The sequence below is a fragment of the Bubalus bubalis genome, chromosome 21, assembly GCF_019923935.1.
Source record: "Bubalus bubalis isolate 160015118507 breed Murrah chromosome 21, NDDB_SH_1, whole genome shotgun sequence".
NCBI classification, from domain to species: Eukaryota; Metazoa; Chordata; class Mammalia; order Artiodactyla; family Bovidae; genus Bubalus; species Bubalus bubalis.
In genome coordinates, this window is record NC_059177.1 from 37433050 (window position 1) to 37459060 (window position 26011).

The following is a 26011-nucleotide window of genomic DNA, read 5'->3' on the forward strand; positions in this document are numbered from 1 at the left end:
AGAGATGGGAGATGATGTAGTGAGGACTTGTGGTTAGGAGACGCGAAGTATTACATTCAGAATGAATAAACTCCAAGATCCTATTGTACAGCACAGGGAACTATATTCAGTCTGCTGGGATAAACCATAACAGAAAAGATTACCTAAAAAGAATGTGTATGTGTAAAACTGAGTCACTCTGCTGCACAGGGAGAATGGCACAACACTGTAAATGTGCTATACTTCAATTTAAAAAAGGCAAAAGGTGCAATTTAAAAAACCATTGAACAAAAAAAAGGTGGGGAGGGGAGCCTGTTTTTGAAGATGATTAGGAGTTGACGCTTGACATCGGTCCTTGATTTCAGGATGAAAAGACAGGAGGCTGTTGTAATCCTGCATGTTTGTAATGCTTCAAAAACTCACAGTTGTTAATGACAAACCTCTTACCTTCAAAGCAGCTATGCGGAAATGAAGTTACATTCCTGTGTGAAAACATGAAATGCTCCAATAATCACTGGTTTTGGCTTTGAAGGCAGAGAGTCACAGGCGTACACTATTCTTCCATTTTTGAAGACCTACAAACGATATGAGCAATGCGTGACACGCTGTTGGTGGGAACATAAACGGATACAGCCACTATGGGGAACAATATGGACAGATCTTTAAAAACTAGGAATAAAAACTACCATATGACCAAGAAACCTCACTACTGGGCACATGCTCTGAGAAGATCACAGTGGTAAAAGGCACACATACTCGTGTTCACTGCAGCACTATTTACAATAGCCAGGACATGGACGCAACCTCGAGTCCGAATGGATAAACAAAGTGTGGTACATACATACAACAGGATATTAGTCATAAAAGGCAATGCATTTGAGTCAGTTCTAGTGACGTGGATGAACGGACAGCCTATTACATACAGTAGTAAGTCAGAGAAAAACAAATAGCATATATTAATGCATATATGAGAAATCTAGAAAGACAGTCCTGATGAACCTAATTGCAGGGCAGCAATGGAGATGCAGACACAGAGAACAGACTTGCGGACACAGTGCGGGAAGGAGAGGGAGGGATGAACTGAGAGAGTAGCATGGAGACATACACGTGACCACACGCAAAAGAGACAGCTGGTGGGAATCTGCCGTATAATGCGGGGAGCTCGGCCTTGTGGGCTGTGACAACCTGGAGGGCTGGGGTGGGGCGGGAGGCAGGTTCAGGAGGGAAGGGGCATATGTAGACCTTTGGCTGATTCATGTTGATATATGGCGGAAATCAACAGAACATTGTAAAGCAATTATCCTTCAATTAAAAATTTTAAAAATGCTTTGAAAAAGAGTGATAAAAAAAATTATAAAGAATGCATGTCAGTTCAGTCCAGGCCATTATAACCCTGAAGTACATGGTCAAGGGGGAGGGTGACGTCCTGTCATTCAGAAATCTCTTGTAATGGCATAATCTACCCTGTGTACACTGGATGTAAGAAATAGAAGGTACAACTAGCTGGTGATGAGTCAGCCTTCATTCCAGCAATTATGTATCATACATCCTGACACTGCCTTGTGGAAGTGATCACTTAGTCTTACCAACAGGTGGCGCCCTGACAACTTTATCAACCCTCTCTTTAGGAAGTTAACCAGAGATCTGCTTTTCCAAAGAGCCTCTGCAATCACTGGTATTATTAGTACTGATAAAACTCTATACTAGGTTTTTGAGGACTCTCAGTTCAGTTTACTCAGTCAGTCGTGTCTGACTCTTTGCGACCCCATGAACCACAGCACGCCAGGCCTCCCTGACCATCACCAACTCCCAGATTTCACCCAAACCCATGTCCATTGAGTCGGTGATGCCAATCATCTCATCTTGAGATTAGATCCAATCATCTCATCTTCTGTTGCCCCGTTCTCCTCCTGCCCTCCATCCTTCCCAGCATCAGGGTCTTTTCAAATGAGTCAGCTCTTCGCATCTGGTGGCCAAAGTACTGGAGTTTCAGCTTCAGCATCAGTCCTTCCAATGAATATTCAGGACTGATCTCCTTTGAGATGGACTGGCTGGATCTCCTTGCAGTCCAAGGACTCTCAAGAGTCTTCTCCACCACTACAGTTCAAAAGCATTAATTCTTAGGTGCTCAGCTTTCTTTATAGTCCAACTCTCACATCCATACATGACCACTGGAAAAACCACAGCCTTGACTAGATGGACCTTTGTTGACAAAGTGATGTCTCTGCTTTTCAATATGCTGTCTAGGTTGGCCATAACTTTCCTTCCAAGGAGTAAAGGTCTTTTAATTTCATGGCTGCAATCACCATCTGCAGTGATTTTGGAGCCCAGAAAAATAGTCAGCCACAGTTTCCACTGTTTCCCCATCTATTTGCCATGAAGTGATGGGACCGGATGCCATGATCTTAGTTTTCTGCATGTTGAGCTTTAAGCCAACTTTTTCACTCTCCTCTTTCACTTTCATCAAGAGGCCCTTTAGTTCTTCTTCACTTTCTGCCACAAGGGTGGTGTCATCTGCATATCTGAGGTTATTGATATTTCTTCCAGCAATCTTGATTCCAGCTTGTGCTTCCTCCAGCCCAGCGTTTCTCATGATGTACTCTGCATAGAAGTTAAATAAGCAGGGTGACAACGTACAGCCTTGATGTACTCCTTTTCCTATTTGGAACCAGTCTGTCATTCCATGTCCAGTTCTAACTGCTGCTTCCTGACCTGCAAACAGGTGTCTCAAGAGGCATGTTAGGTGGGTACTGGTAAAACTCTATACTAGGTTTTTGAGGACTCTATTTTTCTTGAAACCCTCTGGCTTAGAGGATCTTCTTTCATCTACACCTTAGGAACTTGGGGCCAAGATGATGTCCACAGTTCCCTACTGCCTTGCTTCTCTGCTGGCCGTTAAGTTTCCACCCTCATTCAAAATGCCTTCTCGATGAAGCTGCTCACTACCCAGCACTCACTGTGCTCACCACCCTGAGAACTCTAAGCCACCATGTCCCGTTCACTCCAAACCCGAGCAGCTGGCTCTGACTCCCTCTCAAGTCTAACGCCTCTGGAAAAGACAACCTGTACAGTGACGGCTGACTCCCCAAGCCTTCACCCCAGCGCTCTTTTCCTCCACGCCACTTCTATCCACCGTCAGGGTCTCACTCAGGACCGAGGATCACAAACACCTCTGAACAGCCCTGCTTTTGAAAATGCAACCTGGACTGCCACTTGGGCCCTACTGTCCTATGCCTTTGCTTCCTGACCTAGTCGTGTGTCACTGTGCTAATTCTGGATCTCTGTGTCTTGGACACAGAGAGCCCTTCTTCACTACTGGCCATATAAAACTGAACATGGACCGTGCTCCGTAACTCTGAACGATCACTGAACTGGTCTGATCATAGACAAGTTACCCAGAAGGAGGATCATAAGACATAACAAGAGGGAAAGTGCAAATACAACATCTTTAGGGGCCTGCATGGACTTACATGGCAGCTCCCCGTTCTTCCTTGAATACCCAGATGAGGCCGTCACTTGGCCACACTCATATTTTTAATTCTTCAGCAGTCTCCCTGCCCAGGCCAGGGTCTAACTTTTCATCTCAACACTGATTCCAGTTATCCTGGAGAAAGAAGCAGAAGAAAAAAAAGAAAAACAAATCACCTAAGTGGGTGGATAGGGTTGATAAATAAGATAAAACGGTCTAAACTTCTAATTAAACCAACTCGACTGCATCCTTCTCTGCCTTCCCTGATGTCTCTGGTACTGCCTCTGTTTGTCTTCACCAAAACACTCTCTTTTCCAGGGTTTCGTTTTGGGCTGTCTTCTCTCTCTGGCCATGGAGCATGGGCTTTAAGTTTGTGAAATCTTAAGAAATCTTATGGAAAAGGAACATAGAAGGTGGGGTGCTCATGCCTCTGTCAGACAGAAGCTATGATTTCTTTCATGTGATCCTGAGACTCTATAGAAAGGAAAAAAAAAAAAGATTAAGAACTGCTGATCTGACAGACCTGAATTCAAAGGCTGGCCCTGTGGGGCAGACACACTTAGCTTTTAGGAAGCTGCTCATCAGCAAGAGAAGGAGCACTGAAGTACGCACTCTGTTAGGGGATTTGAGAGACAGAAGGGATGCGAAGTGCTCACCACCACATTTGGGGCATCGGCCTCCAACTTGATGAGCATTAAACTAATAACAAGTCAGATTGCTACCTATTTCTCCTAGGTGAACTCATCTACTCCTAGTGAAAGGCAACCCTACAATTCTATTTTATGCTCAAATCTGTCTCTTAAGCTCCAGACTGTACATACATAGCCACTGGGTATTACACAGGCAACTCAAATTCATTGCAGTGTCTTCCTTCTCTTATCACCACAACATGTATTTCATTTAAGGCTCAACCAACCTGGCCAAGCCAGAAATCTCCAAATTACCTTAGCCTCCCTCTTCCCCATATGAGACCTCAAAATCTGTTAGTTTTACCTTTAAAAGATCCTTGAATAAGTTTCCACTTTATCCACATGGTCACTGTCTTAGTTTAGAAACTTAATGGCTGCTACCTGGATCACTACAACAGCTTTATCAGTTATTTTTGTCCCTGGGTTCTCATCTGTCCATTCTGACCTGGGAGGGTCCTATGTGGTAGAGATTAAAATATACATATTAGACTCATTTAATACATCCCACTCGCAATAGGAGCAAGTGTTTCTTACGAGAAAGAGAGGACTGTGAGGGCAGACAGTGGAGTCAGAAGTCACAGAACCTGAGCTCCGATTTAGGGCAGAGTTTTATGAGGAGGACTTGAGGGGTGGAGAGTAAAGGCTAAAGACAGAGATTAGGCAAGAGTGAAAATGTGAGAAAAAGGGAAAGAGGTTTAAGTGCTTCTTTGATTTTCCACAGTCGCCAGTACAGATGTGAATGGCTTTTACCTTCAGCAGCTACAATGTGCTAGGACTGGGCTGTGAAAATCTCTGGGCTCTGACAGTGACATCTGGTTGAATCGCACGCTCCTACGGATGCAGGCCCCGACATGAAAGGTCCTGAGATCTGGTGCCATCTGCTCCTACCCTGTCGGCCCCCTCCCCGTTCAGCCAGAACCTTCCTCCAGTCTGTGTGTCTTCCCACCTGTGCTGGCCCACTTTGCTCCCTCCGTCTGGTTCTGCCGGTTGATTCCTTCAGGTCAAGATCCAAAACTGCCAATCCCCTGCTCAGTGAACTGGGGTAATCTCCTGCTGCCCCCGGTCAGGTTACCTGCAAGAGAACAGAAGTGAGAAAAGCACGAGAGGACAAGTGAGTGAACCTTCTCCTGGGACGTTCAGGGGGACATCCAAAGTGAAAGGAGTTACTTATAGGGAATTTATTAAGAATGAGTTTGAACAGTCAGCTGATCTAAGGATGGAATGCAAGTCCATAGAGCAGGGCAGTGGGGACTGAAGCCAGCCTGACCCCTTCCTGTAATTACTCACCTTTATTCCAGTCCACAGATCCATTGCTTCCCTTAGTCTTTTAAGCAACAAAAATAATTTGGAATTTGTAAGAATGGTTTGCAAATGGTAAAAATGGCCAAATTTCTTGAGATGAAAGATTATGCTGTGCCTAATACTAATATACTTGTATTGCCAGAGAGGGAGGTATGTAAAAAAAAAAAAAAAGAAAGAAAGAAACCAGACCCACTTGGGATAAAAACTTACCTCTCTCAATATTCTGTAACAACCTAAATGGGAAAAGAATTTGAAAAAGGATACCTGTATACATATAACTGAATCTCTTTGCTGTACACCTGAAACAAACACAACACTGTTAATCAACTATACTCCAATGTAAAATAAAGATTAAATACCCACACACACACAGACTTACCTGCAATCAAAACTGACCACATGCCATCAAATAATAGAAACAGAATGCATTTCTCACCCTATCGATTTCCTTCTGCTGACAAACCTCCAGGGCAAGAATACAACGGTGCTCACTGTTCAGCCAGTTATTAATTTACCCACGGTGAGGTTTTGTGCCCAAAACATCCTAAGCCCTTAAAGTTTGTACCTTGCACGGAAAGGAAGCTGAAGGAAGGGGCTTTACAAGGGTGTCTGATGTTAAAAATGAAGAGTCAGACTAGATCGGGAGAGGTTCAGGATCACAACGAGGCAGAAACATGTGAAACATTTCATGCAGCCAACCTTATTTATTGAGAAATCCTAGTTTTATTGCCCGTTAACATGTTTGTTCCACAAACTAATTTCTCATAAAGCAAAGCACAACTTTTCTTATAAATAGTATAAATTATTTTATTTACAGAACTTGTTACAAAACAAATAGACTATATATTTCTTCTTCTCTTTTAAATATCCAAAGTAATCCTCTATCCCTTGACATTTGTTCATGGTCTATACAGCAGCCAACAAAAAGTCCAGCTGAGATGCTCTTGATTATGTGTACAAATGATCAAACTATTCACACATTTTAAACAGGAGATTGCTTTTATAACCAAGCTCAAAGGGAAGGAAAAAAAAAAGAAAGAAACCGGCAAAATGCTTTCAAGGCCCTATGCTCACACTGACAGTATGTAGTGCTCCTTTAAATGATCTGAAAATGTAAAAGGTTTTACACAAAATGTAAAAATGATTATTTTTCTGCTAAACATAATGAAACTTTTAACAATCATTTTTCCAAAGCCCAACTTTCCCCCCCACCGCAGGACAGAATGAGAGACATTAAGAAATTCCTTGGCAACAGAACTCTTGCAGGAAGACAGCTGCCTTTGTAAGTTACATTTTTTCAAATTATACATTTTTTTTTCAATGTTCTCAGAGGTACTCTGTATTATATTTTTTGGAATACAAAATATTTTAAATATTCTATTTTAAACTCTGCATTTCACGAGTGAATAACAAAACGGACACGCTGTTAAGTTGCTGGCTGACAGAAGATTTGTAACCCTTGGTGCCACTGGGCAATTCATCGCCAGTTGAATTCCTGTGAACCAAAAGGTCTTGATTTTAAAATACCTTATAAAATTACCAGCATTTGGTGGTTTTCAACTCCTCCCCTAAAATTTAAGTAACAATATTTAGGTGGAAAAAGCAAACTCCAAAAAAGTTCAACTGAACATTCAAGTCTTTTTAAAGAATCTGTCTAAGCTTAAAACTAGGTTCAGGCACTTTCAGTTTTGTGTTTTTCCCATTAGTTTTAATCACGTCACATACTAACACCCATGTGCTCGGGGCGCGCACACACACACACACTCACTCTCACACATAACAAAAGAAAAGCAGTGTGTCACTTGTTACATGTAGTCTACAGGGAAATCAAGCAACTAGGGAGAAGCAATGCCCACTTCATCTGCATGAATCCACTCCCGAGACACTGAAAGGGACAGAAGACTTTCACAGAACAGAGGCGTCCCTTACATGGTAAAGGAGGCAGGTCCTAGAACTATTGGCTTGGCAGTGAACCACTTCAAATTATAAAAAGGTATTTACTTTTATTAATTAATAAATAAATACTAGATGATCTCAATTGTACCAAAACAGGATATCAGAAAAAAAGACCTGTGCAAAAATACATATTTAAATATGTACAATTCATTTTTAACAAAATATGTCTTCTCAAATAGGGATAGTTCCATATTTATAATAGAACAAGAAATTCCAAAATAAAGATACAAAAGTAGGTTTTCGTATAATTCTTTGTTCATCATTGCAGCACTTTTTCTTTTTTGTAAGTTAAGAAAACTGCAGGAGTTGTCACGAAATTCTATTGGAAAGAATATAAAAATTATCTTGGTTTTAAATTGATACCAAAGTCTGTCTAGAAACAACCCAACCACTGCAAATTTGGTTTCTGCAAGTTAATTTAGTTCAAAAAAATACTTGTACTCCCGTGTTTTAAATGGTCTTACTTGTTCATTATAATAAAAAGTAGTTGTAGGAGAAAATAAAAATATTTGAACAACAGTCTAAAATTTAATAGCACTGTTTAGAATAGGTCTGTTTGTGGCAGGCAGAGTCCAAAATGGCTAATTTCCTAATCCCGATGCTCTGTGTACTACCGGGAGACAATAATGAAATTAAAACCTCAATCTAAGAAATCAAAGGATCAAAATTTGCTTATGTAAATATCTACATTATTCTGAGTCAACTTTCTATCATGGGTCCTATTCACATCTTCTGGAACAACATGATCTGTCTACAATTCCATCACTAAAAGCAACTTTATTTATAACCATCAAGTCCCCTTGGCTCTGAAAATAAATTCTACCCATCCCCCATTGCACTTGTCACTGAGGAATCAGCTAGGTACGTTCTGATTTCCTCTTACCTCCTTCTGTCCCTCTCCTGGGATGAAAAACCAGACCAACCTCTCCTAACCACACCAAATGGGCCCATCTGTGCACTCTTCTTACAAGCTCTCTTACAGTATCATTTTAAAAACATTTATTAATTGATTGCATAATAACTGAACAAGATACTGTTCTCCCCTTCCTTTAAAAAAAAGAATCAATATTTTACATCAATTTATAGCTAAAGTATCTCCATAAACTTTGTTATCTTACATAATAATTCTGTAGCGATTCACATTATTAGGCTGGTAACCAAGTATTTATTCATTCTACCTGTTGTTGACTGAAAATTCCCTGAATCTGAAGTTTGTAACCCAAGAATTGTAAGGAAAATAGATGCAATGACTGGCTCTGTCCTGGCTCTACCCGGGGCCACGACTGGAGCCTTGGGAAATTTACCCTGTGGTTGGCAACTTCCTGTGTTCCTCTAAGCAAAATGCCTGGTTCTCCTTTTAGGAGGTGCCGGTGGAATCATCTATTGAAAAGCTCCAGCTCATCCCCTCAAATTCAATGGCACCTTCTCAGGCAGAGATGCCTTAACCTATCAAACTCTTTCTCTGGGGGTTAAGTACTAGAAAAAACATTCTGGGTGGGTGGGGGGTGGGGGGGTGGTCTCTGAAACCCTCAGGAACATCACAGGCATTAATCCCAAGAAAGGAGGTATGTCACGGAGCACCTCACCACCTCCACGTGGGTGCTGTCACCTGCGCCCCGCCCTGGGTGCCTGCTGCCCACCTCAATGGCATCCCCAGAAACGTGTGCAGCGGCAGGATACGGGGTGTAGATACGCACAACACCGGGAGTGCTCCAAGCAGAAATTGACACTTAGTCCCAGGACAGGATCCAAAGAGGTTGAGGGGAACACACAGAGTGCCTTGGAAACATCTAAGTATTCCAGTGACTTGGTGAGTGACAGATTCTGCTGCATCCCAGTTATTTCATGTTACAAAGGCAATTTTTAAAAACAGGAGCCTGGGCAGGACAACTGGCCTAATCATATTGTTTAACATGAAAACAAAGGTTAAAAAAAAAAATCAATCTCTTTGGAAATCGTGGAAAATTTTCCCCTACGGTGATTTTTATCTGCCCCCTCCCACCAAAATTTGACTTTCCATATCAAAATTGTCTGCATTTTCTTTTCTTTTTTTAAATTCACACAGAATTGCTTTTGTACCATGAAAAGTAAGCCTCTACACTGGTGTATCCTTGCTCTCTGGCCATCAGTGGCTTTTAAACCAGTTCACACATGAAAAACTTCGACGGCTTCTGATCCCAAATTACTTGCAAAAGGCTGGGCGAAAACACAGGCTCTTTTATCACGGCGTCTCACACTAACGTCCACACTCCATTCCGGACTCCCGATGTAAACACCTAGCCACAGACTCCCTTCTCCAGAGGGCTGCTCAGGGTGCAGCTCTGCTTGCCCCCAGAGGTCTCTCCAGTTACAGTATCTGACTGCTGGAGAGGGACCTGGGACCTATAGATGCCAGGGTGAGGGAAGACCTAGGCAGGGAGAGAGTGAGGGAGGGAGAGAGGGAGCAAAGACTACAGTCACACTCTTGCCAAGACACTTGCGCCAGCCAACCTCCTCCAAGAGCGGCTCGGTGATACACTGGAGGTGCAACAACGAGACAGGAACTTCTCACAGGTGGCAGCAAGCCCTCCAGACCTCTAACACTGATAAAAGCAACTTGGTGGCTGGACTTGATCCAGTGTCCTGTAACGAGTACTCACTGCTACAGACAAAGCTTCAGGGGCATCCTCGTTAAAACAACGGCCCAGCAGATTTCTACCCTCGAGGCCCACAGGAGGCTGGGAAAACAGACTCAAAGGTGTCGTGGAATCCAGGGTGCTGAGTGGAGGTGTAACTTGTCGTCAAAAGTGTCCACATTATTCCTCCCCATGCTATTTCCAGCTGTCAGGGATGGGCCTTTGGCTTTCAAAAAAGAGGGGGGTGGGGAGACATCGAAAGGTAAGTAAGCGGCTGTCCCCAGCCCTGCTCTGATTCTAAAAAGGTACTCCCAAGGCCACGCGCCGCTCATGTCTCCTCTGCCTGGGCCGTGCCAGGAGCAGGCAGCTAGAGAACTTGGTTTTAGCTTTCAACAGTCTCCAACGACCTTGGGCACAACCCTTCTAAGAGACTGGCTCTCAGAAAACAGTCCAGAAGAGATGCAGCCTGGGTTTCTAGCTTAGAGAAAAGGCTCACATGTTTGCCTTTTGGTTCTATTTATGGATGCTGCTTCCTTGAGGCTTTTCCAGGTTGTCAACTGAGAATTGAACAAGGTCAAATGGGCCAGCACACAGGTGTGAAAGCTCACACCCAAGGCGGAGGGGAGGCAGGGAGAGGGGACGCTGGCCTTCGCTGGCCTGCAGTGAGCTATTTTTAGGTCCTTGGTGGCAAAGCCCACAAGTTGACTCAGGGGCTGGGCGGGCACTCAGCAATACCTCCCAGGCTCCCCAGCAGGTCCCCCGATTCTGCTGTTGAAGGGACTCAAACCAGCCCAGTTATCTCGGCTCTAAAATCTGCTGCATGGAGAAGAGCGAGGTCAGGCCCCTAGTGGTCTAAGAGCAGACTTCTGTACAGCATTTTGGAGGCATGGGTCCCTTTGATAGTCTGAAGAAAGCTACTGGTTGCCTCTTGCAGCTAAATGATCAGGGATGTAAAAATATGCAATACTTTTTTGGGCAGTTCGTCCATCCTGTGGTCTGTAGCCATGCCTCACACCCCCAGCCCACCGAGTTTGTGTAGCGTAACAGAAAGTATTCCACTGCACAGAGAAAACCTTTCTCAAATACAAACATGACGTGAAACTGCTTTTAAGGAAAAGAACCTAAACATGGGCTGTTTGTCCAAGGGGGACGTAGTCCTCCTCAGATGGTGGAAATGAGAGGTGGCAAACGGGTAGCTCCTGAGCCAAACTTAGCTGAGAGATGTGTGGGCTTCACCAGATCAAGACAAAATGAAAAAAAAAACTACAGAGCTTTGGAAAATGGTTAAATTTCTCACGAAGGTTCAGATGCGCAGTTTCTCTCTGAAATTAGAGCAAGTTTCTGGGAGTCGCCGCTCTGTGCAGATGAGGCGCCCACTCGCCAGTTCTCCACCTTGCCCGGACACGGGGGGCGGTCTGGTCTGCAGCGGCTTCCGTGTGAAGACGGCCCGCTCTGTGACAGGGGTGCGTGCAGTGGGACTTCCCTCCCGGGATTCACATGAATCGGGAAACCATGCTTAGAAGGGTATTACTAAGGGATGGATTCTTACAGGGTTTGCAGTGCATTTTTATGCTTATCATTAAACTATAAATCAAGAAGTTTTCACTTGTCCAGGAATCCTGTTCAAAGGCCCAAACGACACACAAATAGCCCGTATGTATTTGTGGCTCAAAGAGAAGAACTGAAGCAGCTGCTACTGAAATTCATGCGTCATTATTTTCCCCACACCTTTGGCGCCGAGTTTTCATTCACACATATACTGGAGGGAAACTTCTGTCTCATGAAGAAACTTCTTGGTATTTTCTGGACAAGTTCTAGTCTGACATTTATGTTCAGTTTTGAAGATGAGGAAGGGAAAACAAAACCAAACCAACAAAAAGAGCCTCACATTTTAAAGCAGAGCTCTGAGGGTGACGCTGCTGAAATTCCTGCTTGTAAGCAAAGACAGAAAGTGCTCTGCTGAATGAAATGACAAGATGAGAGAGGAGCTGGACAGAACAAAGAGGAAGGTGGAGGAACTGGCCACAGGAGCAAACAGCAGCCGGAGGAGGAGTGGGGAAGAGACAAGACACAGCCAGAGAAACCATGGTCAGTAACAAATCCGATGCCCGACAAGCCCTTTTCTAGAAACAGGTCACATTCAGGTTTCTTTTCAATCTGTAACTTCAATGAGATATTAGTCTTCTGCTCTGCCATAGTTAAATTCTGCTTCCCTGCCTCCTTGGAAAACAGGAAGGAGAACACAGAGGGAGGGAATTAACAAGAAAATCTGAAACTCTTTGATGGGAAAAATATTAACAGCCTTTTTCAAATTTAAATCATCCCTTTCCACATCAGCTTGATTTTCGCCCAGCTTTCTTCAGAAAAACGTACGAAAGGACTGCGCTCCAGGACACGGAGGGCCCCACCATCATGCAGGACGGTGTCCACCGCCCCAGCTGCTGAAATGCACTTGGTGTGGCCTCCTTAGCCAGGAGCATCTTCCGAGTCATCAGAGAGTCTGGCAGAGAGGCGCCCGTGTGACCTTCATCTGGCCTTCAACTCGGCCTTTTCTTAAAAGACACCGTGAAGCCGGATACTTGCTTTTAGGCAAACCCACCAAACCGACCGCACAGATCTCTGAGTTGATCAACCATGTCAAGGGAGAGGCCACGAGCCTCCCCACGGGGCCCCCAGGCCCTGTCCTACCTGATGGAGGAGGGAGCTGTTCGTCAGCCCTGGTGCCCCCGGGCTGGGGCCCACGTGTTTCGCGTGGACGTTGTTCACGGCCGGCAGTTTGGCCACCTTGGTGGGCTTGCTGCTGCCGCCGCTGCTGTTGACACCACTCGAGCCGGGTGAGCACTTTCTTTTCTTTCCTAGGAGTTTGTCCAGAGGAGTGTGTGAGTGCGGGTAGGCGCCGTGGGAGTTGACGGGTAGCTCACCGCCGGCCTGGTGCACGAAGGGGCCGAGGGAGAGTGTGGAATCGCCACTGTTGACCATCACGCTCATCCTCTTGATGGACTCGCAGGGGTTCCCGCTGGAGGTGCCCCGGCACCCCGGCTGCTCGTGCCGGCCACCCACCGAGTTCGCTCGGCTGGCCACGCAGTTGAGGCTGATGCCCGGGGCAGAGGCTACTGCTGCGGGGTGCGGAGGTCCAGAGTAAGCCACACAGTTTTTCCTAAAAGACTCCATGGAATGAGAAGAAGAGGACGAGGATGACGAGGAGGAGGACGAGGGCACTAACAGGGGGGAGCTGTTTTTGCGTTTCTTTCCTGAGCCGCCGCCGGCGCTGCTACTGGCGTTGTGACAGTTCGTGCTGTTACCAGAAGAATCCTTGGGCCGCAAAGACTTGCTGGATTTCAGCTTCTGAGGTTTCCGGGCCATGGGGGAGGAGGGCACGGAGGACAGGCCGGAGGGCGTGGAGGGGGAGGAGGAGGAGGAAGACACTTGTCTGGACTGCATACTGCTCACAGGGTCCACAGCCCCAGAGGCGGCGGGCTGGGCGTTCAGTGTGGTGCCGTGAGCTGGGACCGACTTACTGCTGGGGGACACGCAGGTGGACGAGAGCGGGACAGGGGAAGGTGACACGGTGGCTGCTGCCAGGTAGCTAACCCCACAGTGTGACGTCGGCACAGAGTTTGTCCGGTGAGGAACACGTGTGGACACGGGCGATGTGGTACTGGGAACGGGCGGGATCTTCCTGCAAAACAGAAGAGGGCATGAGCAGCGTCCACCAGGGCCCTTCGTGGAAACTTTCAGAAGGAGACCTCCTACACCTCTGGCACTGAATACACCCCTTGGTCAGAGGGATCGCGCCAAGATGCTGAGCCACGAGGAGTGTCACTTCAAACTCTTCACACTTTCCTGTGCTCTGAGAACACTGGCCTTAAGTCCATGCGCTGGGGCCACAGGTTCATACCACATCCTTCCATCCAGCGCCATGAACGCCCTGATTCTGGCTACTGATCTTCCTTCTTCCTAAACCAGGTCATGGCGCTAGACCTCATGTATCTTCTGCCTAAGACACTGTCACCCCAACTTCTGCTCATCCTTCCGTTTTGGCCCATCATCACTTTCTTAGGAAATATGACTTTCCTAACTTGCTTACTTCCCGCTCTGCCCCATTCCTAGACTTGGGAAGGCTCTGGTAGTTTTAAAAAGTGTGACTGAGGATTACTGTCCAGCGTCTCTGCAGATGGAGCAATTCACAGCTGATTTACTACTGTCCATCCAGCACAGGGTCTAGAACACAAAGGCACTCAAACACTAAGAGAACTCATGAACATACAGGGAAAAAGGAAGGACACAGCTAGTTAGTAACAACTGCCAGGTCCCAGATACTGCCTGCAGAGCTGGGAAGCCCCAAATCTCAGGGATTTCTCGTCAGTGTTCTGACAATGGATTCTGATAATACTATCTGGGTATCTATTCAAACAGTCACATGAGGGACCCTCCCCACTTTTATTTTAGCTATGACTTTTAAAATCTAACACCACCAAAATATCAAAAAAACCCTATAGCATAATTAACACTCAGGTAGGAAAACAGCAAATGGCCTGACTGGGAGTCAGCTGCCAAGACTGCCCTGCCCCACACTTCACGGGGCGGCTCTGGCTGATCCAACTACCAGCAGTGCTCCCCAGCCTTCAAGTCAGAGAGCTGGCCTAGATCGCTGCCAAATCTCTGTCGATGCTTTCTGAGACGAACTATAGCTATTCATAAAAGGAATTAAATAACTGCAAGTGTTCACACCAGCCTTAAAACCTTCCCCCAGCAAGAGTGCGGCTCCTACTCTAAGTCTGTGCTTCCAAACATGGCTGCACGTCACAATCATCCGTGGCGTTCAAGCCACACTAGGATCACGGGGGTGGGGGTCCGGGCACTAGTAACTTCTAAATCTCTCCAGATGCTGAGGTTGATTGAGAAGCTGGGCTTCTATCCCCATGTTACTCACGAAGGATAAGCACTGACATTACAGGAGAGGCTTATTGGAAATGCTGAGTCCCTGGGCTCCACCCTAGACCTCCTTCATCAGACAGTATATCTCAGCAAGACCCCTGGGGCACTGGCACCTGTGAGAAGCCCTGATTGAAACTCAATGCAGGGGCCCCTGCTCCCTGGGTGCAGTGGCGTCTCATGGCCACCAGGTGGCTTAGGAGGACGGAGCCTCAAGGCCAGGCTGCCGGAACCAAACCTGGGGAAAAGGAAAGGCTTCCATAGGGGCAGGGATGTGGACTCTGGATGACATTACTAGTTTCTCATTAAAAAGCTCTTTCAAGTCATTTCCTACCTTTTGCATAAAGAAGAGACCAAAAAAAAAAAAAAAAAAGACTAGGCAGTCATACTGACCTATGTTTGCATAAATAGTCCCAAAGACATACAAGCAACTAATAAAACTGTCTGTAAGGAGTGGGTGGAAAACAGGAGCATGGCGATCAGAGGAAGTAAAACTTTTTACTCTGTGCCTCTTTGTATCCATTTTTCCTTTTTTAGCCAGTCTTAAAAATTAAAAAAAAAAAAAAAGAAAACTCACATCAAAACCTGATGACCATCCCAGCCCGTCCTTGGTGGTAACGGCACACAGCAGACGGAGCACGAGGTTGAGTGGGAGCGAGCGCCAGCCGCCCTCACCGCCATCCAGAGCCTCCACACGCCACGGACCGCTGAACCACTGCCAGCGTACAGCCCCCACGCACCCCCAGCTTAGCCACCGCAACCGAAGCATGAGGGCTCAGCACAGCGCTGGGGCTCCTCGCAGGAGAGAGGACGTGCAGCTGCGTCAGGGCGTGGGACCCGGACTGCATCGGGAGGCTCCCTGAGTGCCTCAAAGACGCCACCTCAAGAGGAGTTCTCCTCTGCTGAGAAGTGCTGAGCCGCTCCTGGAAAATCCCAGGGGCTGCCTGTGCCAGCCCCCCTCACTCCCGTGTCGAGAGCACTCACTTCCTCAAGCATCTGGCCTGGCACCTCTCTCCAAGTTCCTACCCACCCCAGGCCTGTATGCCAGCTCATCACTGAGCAGCCTGTCTCTGCTGAACTGATTTTTTAAAATCAAAGGTCACGGTAATGGAAAGAAAGTTTCCTCCTCACTGGGAGCAAGTGACTGATAAGGCAGGCAGACAGCGACACAGCAGAGAGACGGAACAGCAGTCAGCCAGGGGACCCTGCTGCTTCAGACACTACAGTGCAAAGATGTCTCTCCACAGGAGCCACCAAGAAGCAACTCAAAGTCTCTCACCCAAACCCTGGCCGTAAACCACTCATCAATGTAACGGGATAGAAACCCCCAGGACTCTTCTAAACCCTGACGAGTGTGTTAAACCCACAGACCTATAACCTCAGTGAGCTCTCCAGGTCCCACAAGGTAAGAAACGGAGATTTCACGCATCTTAAAGTTGTCTGATCTGAGGCTACCACCCCCACCACCACCAAAAAAATATTCCAAAAACCACTGCCCAAGTCTGTCTCTGGGTCAAAACACTGTTACTTCATTAGAGCTCTTATCTAGTAAGAACTAGGAACAAACATGAAATAAAGCCGAGTAACACTGCCATGGGGCTGGTCTTCACTATGAACAAATCTAAGCCCTACTAATCACCATAGAGATGGTCCTCTGGATCGTGGACTATCCAAGGTCTCTGACAACTTCCTCTGACTATAATAGGAAACACAAGCAGAGAGGCAAATAGATGTACTTGTAGAGTCTACTCAGGGAGGCACTAGGGGTAAATGATGCCAAAGGGAGGATGTGGGATGACTAGGTACTACTAGACAGCCCCCTTTAACAAAGCTCAGTGCTTCCCAAAGTCAGTTCTATCCAACACTAGTCTCCCAGATGCTCCCCTAAAACAGGTTCCCAGGTCACAAGAGCCTGACAGTCCACATTATATATGATATCATCCTATGTTTTGAGAGTTACAATGAACAGCACTCATTAAAGGCTCTGAGAAGTCCTGCGATAACAAAAACTTTCCTTTCAGAAAGACTGGGTTATAAACTTTTTGGGCCACGGAACTCCTCTTCAACTTAAAATCACATTGGGGAAACAGGAGCATGTGTAAGGCCACACAACACGATCGCCTTACTTTCAACTGAAAGCCAGTGCAAACAGCTCCTTTGCCTGAAACCCTTCTTCCCAGGGCTCTAAATCGGTGTCATCCAACCTCTCGGATCTTCTCTTGTTCCAAGAGACTCCTCGCTGGTTCTCAAATAAGCCACGTTCTTTTCTGACTTAAGACCTTCATATGCACTGTTCTCCTTGCATGGAACCCACTCCTCCTGGCCCGTCCCACGACTACTCTTTCTCACTCACTCATTTCAGCTCAAGGGCCCCTTCACACAGGTTCTCCATGAAGCCCTCTGGCCTGGAGCTGTGAAAACTGTATTTGCTACGGTGTCTGGCCTACAGTAATCTCAGTAAGAGATACAAATTATGAGCATTTCTGTTATTCTCCCTTATGACAAGCCATGATGTCTGTTCTCTGTTGACTGCCTTTCACGTTTCTCCCTGCCCTAGAACCTGAGCTCCGTCCATCTGGGAGCCCCTCGGCCTGAAACCCCAGCACCGAGAACGAGACACATCTGCTGCAGGAGTGAATGCACGAATGATGAAGCCCTTCCTCCAGGGCTGGGCAAGCCCTTATGTTCATCAGAGAGATGATGACCTTCCTTAAATCAGCCCCATAAGCAACGAAGAGGATGCAGCCCGGAGGCCCCACCCGCCCCAGAGGTGGCGGACAGGCACTCACTTCCACAGCTGCGCGTTCAGATGCTTCTCCACCATGAGGTTGAGGGCGCAGCGAAGCCGGTTCCACCTGGAGTCAAACACGTAATAGCCTCTTCCAATCTGCCGGCTCCCAAATGTGCAAAACTGCAAAAAAAGAAAGCAAACGCTTGGGCTCGCGGACTCTGAGGGTGCACGGCCCGGGAAGGAGCGACCGGGACAGACAGCGCTGACTGAGGACTGCGGGCTGTGAAGCATGAATGACAATGCCTAGCCCTGAGCGTCATGGAAGAGACTGCGAGCAGCAGCAGATGTGCCCGCCAGAGAGCATGCCGCCTCGGGGTGACCCGCACGGATGAGGGCATGCTGCGGTCCCCGGCAGGCCCCCTGGCACTGCCCTGTCCCTGCTGCGTGGGGAGGGTCGGCACGGGGGTGGGTGTGGAACTTACAGATGCTGGCTGAGGATGATGACCTGAATAATGACAGTCCAGTTTTTCAACAGACTCTTCTTTGTCATCGCCTTCTCCCTCCTCACTGGATAACCGAGAAGCTGGCTCAGTGGCAGGCAGGGGAGGGTGTGGAGACTCATGGACTGGAGGAGGGTCAATGGGGGCACTCCCACCTTGCTGAGCAGGGCAGCCTGGAGGCCTTGGTGAGCAGAAAGTGCAGCACTGATCAGATCACACCACATGTCTGGGAATCAGCTGCCTCGACTCAGATACAACCGTGTATCCAAAACCACCAGGGGAGCTCTGGGCACCACCACTAGCCCTTGGGGACACAGACGCAGATCCAGGGTGCCTGGAGCGAAGGGGTCTCTCTCCTGAACCGCACGATGTCAAATGGAGCTTTCTGCCAGGTCTAATCAAAGTCACTTACAACCATTCTCCTTCCCACCTGGTCCTCCTATTCTCCCCCAAAAAGGCAAGATGTATGTGGAACTTAGGCAAATTCTTTGATTCCTCTTCAAATTTCACTTGGAACTGGGTTACTAAGGCGATCAATGAAATTACAGGTACCGTGCTCTAAAATAACTTAACAGGGACAGGAGGTGATAAAAGAAGGTGGGCTGATGTGGGTAATCTGGAAGGTGTGACTCATGGACAGTAGTGTGCTTTTCCAACACAGAAAGGCCTGATGTTTCTAGAGTTAAGCCCACTTTGTTTTAGATGGTGACACTTTAATGAAAAGGTGGCCAAAGAAAGGACTTGCTAAGGATCAGCGGCCTGGCCCTGGGCGCATTCTGGGGCACCTGCTCGGAACACTCCTCCACTGTGCTGTTCAGAACCAAGGGGCTCATGTGGGGACAGGCTCAGGCACACACTCAGGTTTCCACAGGGAGGCACTTCCACCCCTCATGCGACCATTTCAAGAATCGGACATGTGAGGGGAAAAGGTTAATTAAGCAGTCAGCACTTTCCTAAGCAGAAGACCCCAATACTGATGGTCGAGACACAGACCCTCCGTTATCTGTGCCTTTTTCCCTTCTCTCTGGATACAAAGTCCTTTACTTGAACTTGGTTAAATATACAAGCACACACAGGCATTTACTCAGCCCACCATCACTGTGTCTGAGGGATGTGGCTAAGTTCTGACCTGCTGCTCACTGCACAGCTCCAAAGCCTAATGTGCACTCCGGCCAGAGTCCCAGATGAATGAAGATACATGTAAATGGATGCTATAAAAACTCAGGCTGAATGCCTAGCCCTGGCAAGAATCCCATCTGCTGTATTTTGCAAGAAGCAAGACACATGAATGGGAAATTGGTGCCAAAGCCATGTGAGGTGTCCCCTTCGAAGGACCCAGCTTCAGCCCTGCTCTGCAGGGTCAGGAGACACGCACGTGGAGCAGGTAGCTCTAGCTTTACTCTGCTGCTTGTGTTTGGCCACGAAGAGCCCTGGTTGAAACTTACTGATGAACAATTTTTTTTTTCCTCTTAAAATAAAACCCAATTAGAAAACATGCCCTCTTCTCACAACTAGCCTGATGCCTGTCCTCAACAGCATGACACACCAGGACTCTACAGGCTGCACATCTGTTCTCTGAAGGAGGGAGAGAGCTGCAGGATGCGGCTTACCTTGGAAGACTGGGGGTGTGAGGTTTAGGTTTACTAGCTATGAAAGGCTTTGATTCGGAGGGAATCACTCCGTGAGAGTTTTGGTGTGGCTCCTGTGACGTTCTAGGAGGGGTGGGATGTGGGTCCCTGAGAGGCTGCGCTGGTTGCTGAGAGTCCGGATGGCGAATCGATTCCTTTTCCCTGGTTTTGTTTTTGTGCTCGGCTAACAACACGTCGAATCGTTTTCTTCTACCCTGGACAGCCCTCCGCTGGGTTAAGGAATGTGTCTACACACCAGAAACAACAACAAAACAAACAGAAATGGAGGAATGTCATTAATAATTTTTTAATGTCATATATCAAAGAACACCGATGCCAATAAAAAAGCAATCTAGACCGTTAGCATAATCAAAGGCTGCTTAGCATTTGATAAGGGAAAAACCTTAAGAGTATGAATTTTATTTTTTTTTAAAGCTAGAAGCAGATATTCCAGGCTCCAAATGTATAAGGCTCTGGTGATGTCACTTCTACCAGAAGAAAGAAAAAAAAGTCAACCATGCACCCGGTGTGTAACTGAGGGGCAGACAGTCGGTACAAACAGGTGACAGGCCCCTAAGTTCTGTGTCACTGGAGCAATTCATTGGTCAGGACTGTCACCAACTCCACTAGAAAGTCTCTTCTTGGGCCACTTAGAGTTTTCAGTATTAAAAGGGAAGAAACACTTCCCTTTTATGGGATGATACATCCCATAAACATGTATCAGAAAGTCTTCTTTCAGTAACTGCCAGAGTAAAAATTAAACACAACTGCTTCTTTATTCCCGAGACAATGCCATAAGGACAGAGGAAGTGGCTAAAGACACCCTAGAAACAGGGGCTGATGCAGCAGAGGGAGATCTGGGAATTAAAGAGTGTGAATCCAAGAGAAGCCAGACTGTGAACAGGAAAAGATGCACAGCAGTGTGAAACCCCATGAACATGCATGCACTCACTATGGAAATCAAGAAAATGGGACAGACAGCATTTCTGGAACTGGAGACAATGTGTAATCTCAGAATCAAAAATGGTCACATCTTTAGAAATTTGGAATTACTCTTGAGAAGAAGAAAGGTCAAATAAACCTGACCACTCCTTACTGTCAGGACCCCTGTCGGTATTAAAAAAAATAAATAAATAAGCAAGGCACCACTAACCACAGAGGCCCAAATAACACCTTCCGAATATGAGTGAGTCGAGTCCTTCCCTGATCCACGCCACCGCAGCACTACAGATGATCATTCTCGTGTGCTCGCTGTCCACACGTTATACAAGTACACTCTCCTACAGGCTTACATGTCTGCTGCAGCGGGAAGGATTTAAGGACAGTCAGACTTCTCATTCCCTTTTGCAATTCAGTAACATAACCCAGTCCTTATCAGTCACACTGCAACTATGTCTGCCCAAATGTAACCTGGCACAGACAGTTAGAAACATGAGTAGGGCTTTAAAAAACTTTTTACTTGTTTTTCTTTAATATGTAATATATCCGAAAGTAACCCAAATGAAGCCAAGAACCTGTGTCTTGTTCAGTGCTATACAAACACCTAGGACAGCACCTGGCACACCATCAATGGCTCAAACGAAGAGCAGAGACAAACAGCGGCCCTCCAATACGCGCTGAATGCACATGAGTGCACGATGTCACTGGTCCACCCGCCCGTCTCTTCAGACAGATGATGGAGGAGCTACTCCTCATCTGAGCGTCCCCTGGTGCCCAGCATGGCAAGACTGAGCGAAGAAAGTAGGCAGAGATGATGGATATTTCCCAAGCTTGGTTTGAAGAGTAAATAGCATTTCCACTGGGCTCTGAAGAACAGTCTGATTATAACAGTTCTGACGTTGCCCATCAGAACTCTGGGAACTGTCCGAAGCCCACAGATAAAGACCCACTGTAAGGCGGCCCGGGGCCCAGCTTGCCCTAACACCTGTGCTCCCTGCTCCCCACGCCTCTGGCACCAGGTGCTGCTTCCTCTGTCTCCTGCCCACCCCCAGGCTGCCCTGTGGACCCTAAGCTGTTTGCTCTGCCCTCCTCCCACAGCCTTCACACCGACTGTCTCCGCTGTTTCTTCCACCCCTTTTCTGCCCAGACAAACCCCAAGAAGTTCAGCCTAGTAGTCCTAAGGTGAAGGAGCCTCCCCGACTCAGTTCCCCTAGTGAAGACTGTGACTACCCTGGCCTCTCTTTGTATTACTCATCAGAGGTAACTTTTACCATAAAGGGTAGGAGCCAGGCCTTGTTCAAGCCTGTATCCTGGGGCCTAGAGGGAGGTCTGTGCCCACATGTGTGTGCAGTAACTGTTTCTACACGGAGAGGAGCCCAAGTCTACCTGTATGAACGTGCAAGGACACAGAACAGAACACTGGACAGATGAGGAAGTGAGGAGGGGATAGCGAGGGTGGCAGGCAGACGACAGAATGACAGGAGTGGGCAGCGGCAGATGCCCTGACAGCCAAGAGAGCAGACAGTGTCCTCAGCCTAACAGAGACCTGGACAGCAGCCGGGGGACACTGAGCTGGGGCGCTCAAGCGTGTTCAGCCCCACGGCTTAAGAGAGGAAGGGAAAGGGAGATGCACTGACCAACAGACCACGAGAGCAAAGCACGGGCATCTGTGCCAGGACAGGCCGGTCGCCATGCTGCGTCCTCCACCAGTTCTATGGTGCACTCGTGCCCCGCCTGGGTAAGGATACATACTAATGCAAAGAGAGGCTAAGCACCCTGCTAGACGCTCAAGACCCATTAACAGAACACGTGAAGGGCAAGCACAACTCAAAGAGACGGGAGAAAAAGGCAGGATCCACATAAAGCCACTGAAGGTTCAGGAAGAAGACTGGGCAAATCCCTTGCAGAACTGGAGTTGATAAGGCTTTTGGTTCATCAGCATGCCTCATAGATAATTAAAGAAGAGCATCCTGGGTAAAGTAAGCAGCCTTCACTAACCACAGTTACCACAACACTGAGAAATCTATGTGACTGAGAGGCAGGCATGCAGGGAGAGAGTGAGGAGAGGCTGGCAAGTGTGATACAGTGTGGAGCAGGGCTGAGGGACGCGCTCACGTTGAATGGGACACAAGTGTAACAGAGCTCAAATGGCTACCGTCGACAACACACCATTTGAAGTGTTCAATTAATACGACGGAAAGCAAAGCAATTTGCCCTGAGGAATTCTTAACTGGGAGATTCAAAGGCGAATGTGAAGTGGAATGACCTCTGTGATAAAATGCAAAATTCAGAACATGCACGTGTATATGTTTTTCTCAGAGAAAAGGATCCATAATTCTTTAAAAATTAGATATTTAAAGGTGCTCTTGACCAATCAATTTCCTCAAATATTCAGTACCTTGTTGCAAGATAAAACCCACACACTAAAATTAAATATTAATAAGAACTATCTAGAAATAACATTCCTCATTTCTGAAGATCTTAATATTCTTCCACTGTTTAGTGGATGAAGTGGAACCTGAATGTCTTTATTCAAACATAATCCTTGGTAAAATTTACTATAATACATCAAAAACTTTATTAATTTGTAGTGAACACCACTAACTTCTATAATTTTTAACCTTCGCCAAACAATGGCTTTAAAATTACTTCAAGGCAATGATTCTGAATACTTTTTGAACTCATCTGCAGGGTAGCTGGGGACATAAACATATATGCTCATTTACACAGAGGGTCTACTGAAGCCACCCCTACATCCACACTAATTTTATAGTAAATACACCACCTTCTCATGAGCACACTGAAAACTCAGGGAAGAAAGGGAGAATCTTTACATTTTCATAGTGTGTGTGATTGATGCTTTTGAACTGTGGTGTTGGAGAAGACTCTTGAGAGTCCCTTGGACTGCATGGAGATCCAACCAGTCCATCCTAAAGGAAGTCAGTCCTGAATATTCATTGGAAGGACTGATGCTGAAGCTGAAACTCCAATACTTTGGCCACCTGATGCGAAGAACTGACTCATTGGAAAAGACCCTGATGCTGGGAAAGATTGAAGGCGGGAGGAGAAGAGGACGACAGAGGATGAGATGATTGGATGGCATCACTGACTCAACTGACGTGAGTTTGAGCAAGCTCCAGGAGGGATGTGGTGATGGACAGTGAAGCCTGGTGTGCTGCAGTCCACGGGGTCACAAAGAGTTGGACACGACTGAGCAACCAAACAAACTGATACATATGTATACACACACAGATATACATACGTGTGTGTGTATGCACACACAGATATAGGATTACATGTGACCTAGGTTTTTTTAAACTAAAAAAATGACACTATCTCAAAGTCACAGATTTTTTAAATAGCTGTAAAATTAAGAACCAGAGATTACACAAACATTTTAAGAATCTATCCATACATGCAAAGGAAATTTCTGGATGTATCCTATGTCAGTACACTTCAAAACACAGTAAAGGGGAGCCTCTCAAATTAAAGGCATTGAAGATAACAGATTAATTAGGGCGAAACACCGTCCTCCTGGAAACAACAATGCTCGATGGGGGCAGTTCAGAACAGCAGTTTATAACAATAGGCCCCACGTGTTCTGAATTGGAGGTGTTCTCCATCAAAACAGAGCCAACACCGCCCTTAAAAATCCAGGAAAGTCACCAGAACAGAGGCCCTGTGGGTGAGAGAGACCTGGGGGGCAGCGCTGCGCAGCCCCGGCCCCCAGCTTCCCAGAGCACTGGGCTCTCCCCAGGGCCCCTCCCTACCTTGCATGTCAAAGACCGGGTGCAGGGCTTCTTGGTGTCGAGGTCGATGACCCCACAGTGGATGTCAGGATCAAACTCTCTTTCTGTCAAAAGCACAAAGACATTACCATGGGTTCAACACTCCTTCATTTATTCTGAAAATAGAAATCTGAGATTCTCTTATTTCAGGCAAATTATAACTTGAAGCAACTCTATCACATTATCAATAAATGGAAGAAATAAAATGTTTTGAGCACTGAAAAAAAAAGTCGCGACATCACTGAGAGGATGGGCACTCTAGTCACCAGACGAAGGAGAAGGACCATGTGAGCCAGCATTCCTCACTACTCATTCAAGAACACGCCACTAGAAAGCTACTTTTATGTCACCTACACACATGTGCACTTTAAAACCAAGGAGGAGGAGGTCAAGGACACAACTTAGGGAACTCCATCTGAAAGCTGAAGTTGGCTAGTTCTAAAAGGAGGACTTCTAGTAATAGTTGATTTGCTCCCCCAGGAGTGCCCAGTTAATACAAAAAGAAATACTGAGAGAAAAACTATGACGTTACCTGATAATCTCTTATTTAAAAACTTCCTGTTATTGGAGTAATCTTCTGACTTCTTTTCCAGAACAGGCGGTGCAGGAAGCCCTTTGCCATTTAGAATGTGTCCAGGTGAAGGCAAGGTTGGCTTTGGTATTGAGGGGCAGTTAAGGCCAGGCTTGACTGAGGAGCTCACAGGAGCAGGACAGGTGGGCCCCACCGCGGATTTCAGTAGTGTGCCATCCATCTTCGGATGAATCTTTTCCACTTTGATAGAGGGCGTCATGCTGTTGTAGGGGAAGTGAGAACACCAGCACCTGAGTGCCCTGCAGCCCCAGGAGACTGGCAAGCCAGAGGGATGAGGCAGAACCTTGGTCTACCTCGGTGTATGTGCGATGCAGAGCTAGGTTTCCAAAGGCACCTTGGGACAATCTGTTAGGACTATGCAGAAAACTCAGAGAACCTTTATCCATAAGCCTTTCTGGAGTGGCAGAGAGCTCCAGAGGAACCATCACATTTACGTGACCTTTCATCATTCCAGAACAATCTTACACATGAGCCTGTTACCCAATGCAACTCCTGCAAGCAGCAAAATATGAAAGGGTCTCAAAGGACCAGCGACTACTGCAGGACCCTGTGAGGATATCTTTTGAGAACTGTCATTTTAAAGAACTGATCCATCAAAATGAAGTAAAATGAGTGAGTAGAGAAGAGCGCAACTGAAATTAGAGAACATTTCCAAGAAAGGTCACTATGGACTCGGAAGAACTGAATGGTGCCTTATAGTTTATCTCCAAGAAGAGCCTCTCTGCCCCTGTCAATGAGGAAGATCCAGGTTTAATTAGGACATGACGTGTCACTGAAGTGGTAATTCTCCAGACCCTGAAGAAGGCTTCCCTGACAGGAACCTGGAATCTAAGTGCCTGGCACCCAGCTCATGAGCACTGAATACCTGGATCACTAACCAAGAACTGA

At 46.7% G+C, this 26011-nt stretch overlaps 1 protein-coding gene across 21 annotated transcripts in view; it reads right to left on the reverse strand.

The window, feature by feature from the left end:
• ATXN7 (ataxin 7) overlaps positions 1-26011 on the reverse strand; it is a 159490-nt gene that overhangs the window by 19517 nt on the left and 113962 nt on the right. For 18 of the 21 annotated variants that reach the window (XM_044934007.2, XM_044934015.2, XM_044934012.2 and 15 more), the window contains 8 exons: positions 25064-25323; positions 24514-24596; positions 19787-20052; positions 18159-18357; positions 17735-17856; positions 4442-13689; positions 3450-3583; positions 427-554 (listed from right to left, as the gene is read on the reverse strand). In XM_044934007.2, the coding sequence (XP_044789942.1) occupies positions 12648-13689; positions 17735-17856; positions 18159-18357; positions 19787-20052; positions 24514-24596; positions 25064-25323 (1972 nt within the window). In that variant the 3' untranslated portion in view covers positions 427-554; positions 3450-3583; positions 4442-12647. The remainder of the gene's footprint in view (positions 1-426; positions 555-3449; positions 3584-4441; positions 13690-17734; positions 17857-18158; positions 18358-19786; positions 20053-24513; positions 24597-25063; positions 25324-26011) is intronic. The other 3 variants (XM_044934003.2, XM_044933998.2, XM_044933999.2) reach the window with 3 other exon arrangements.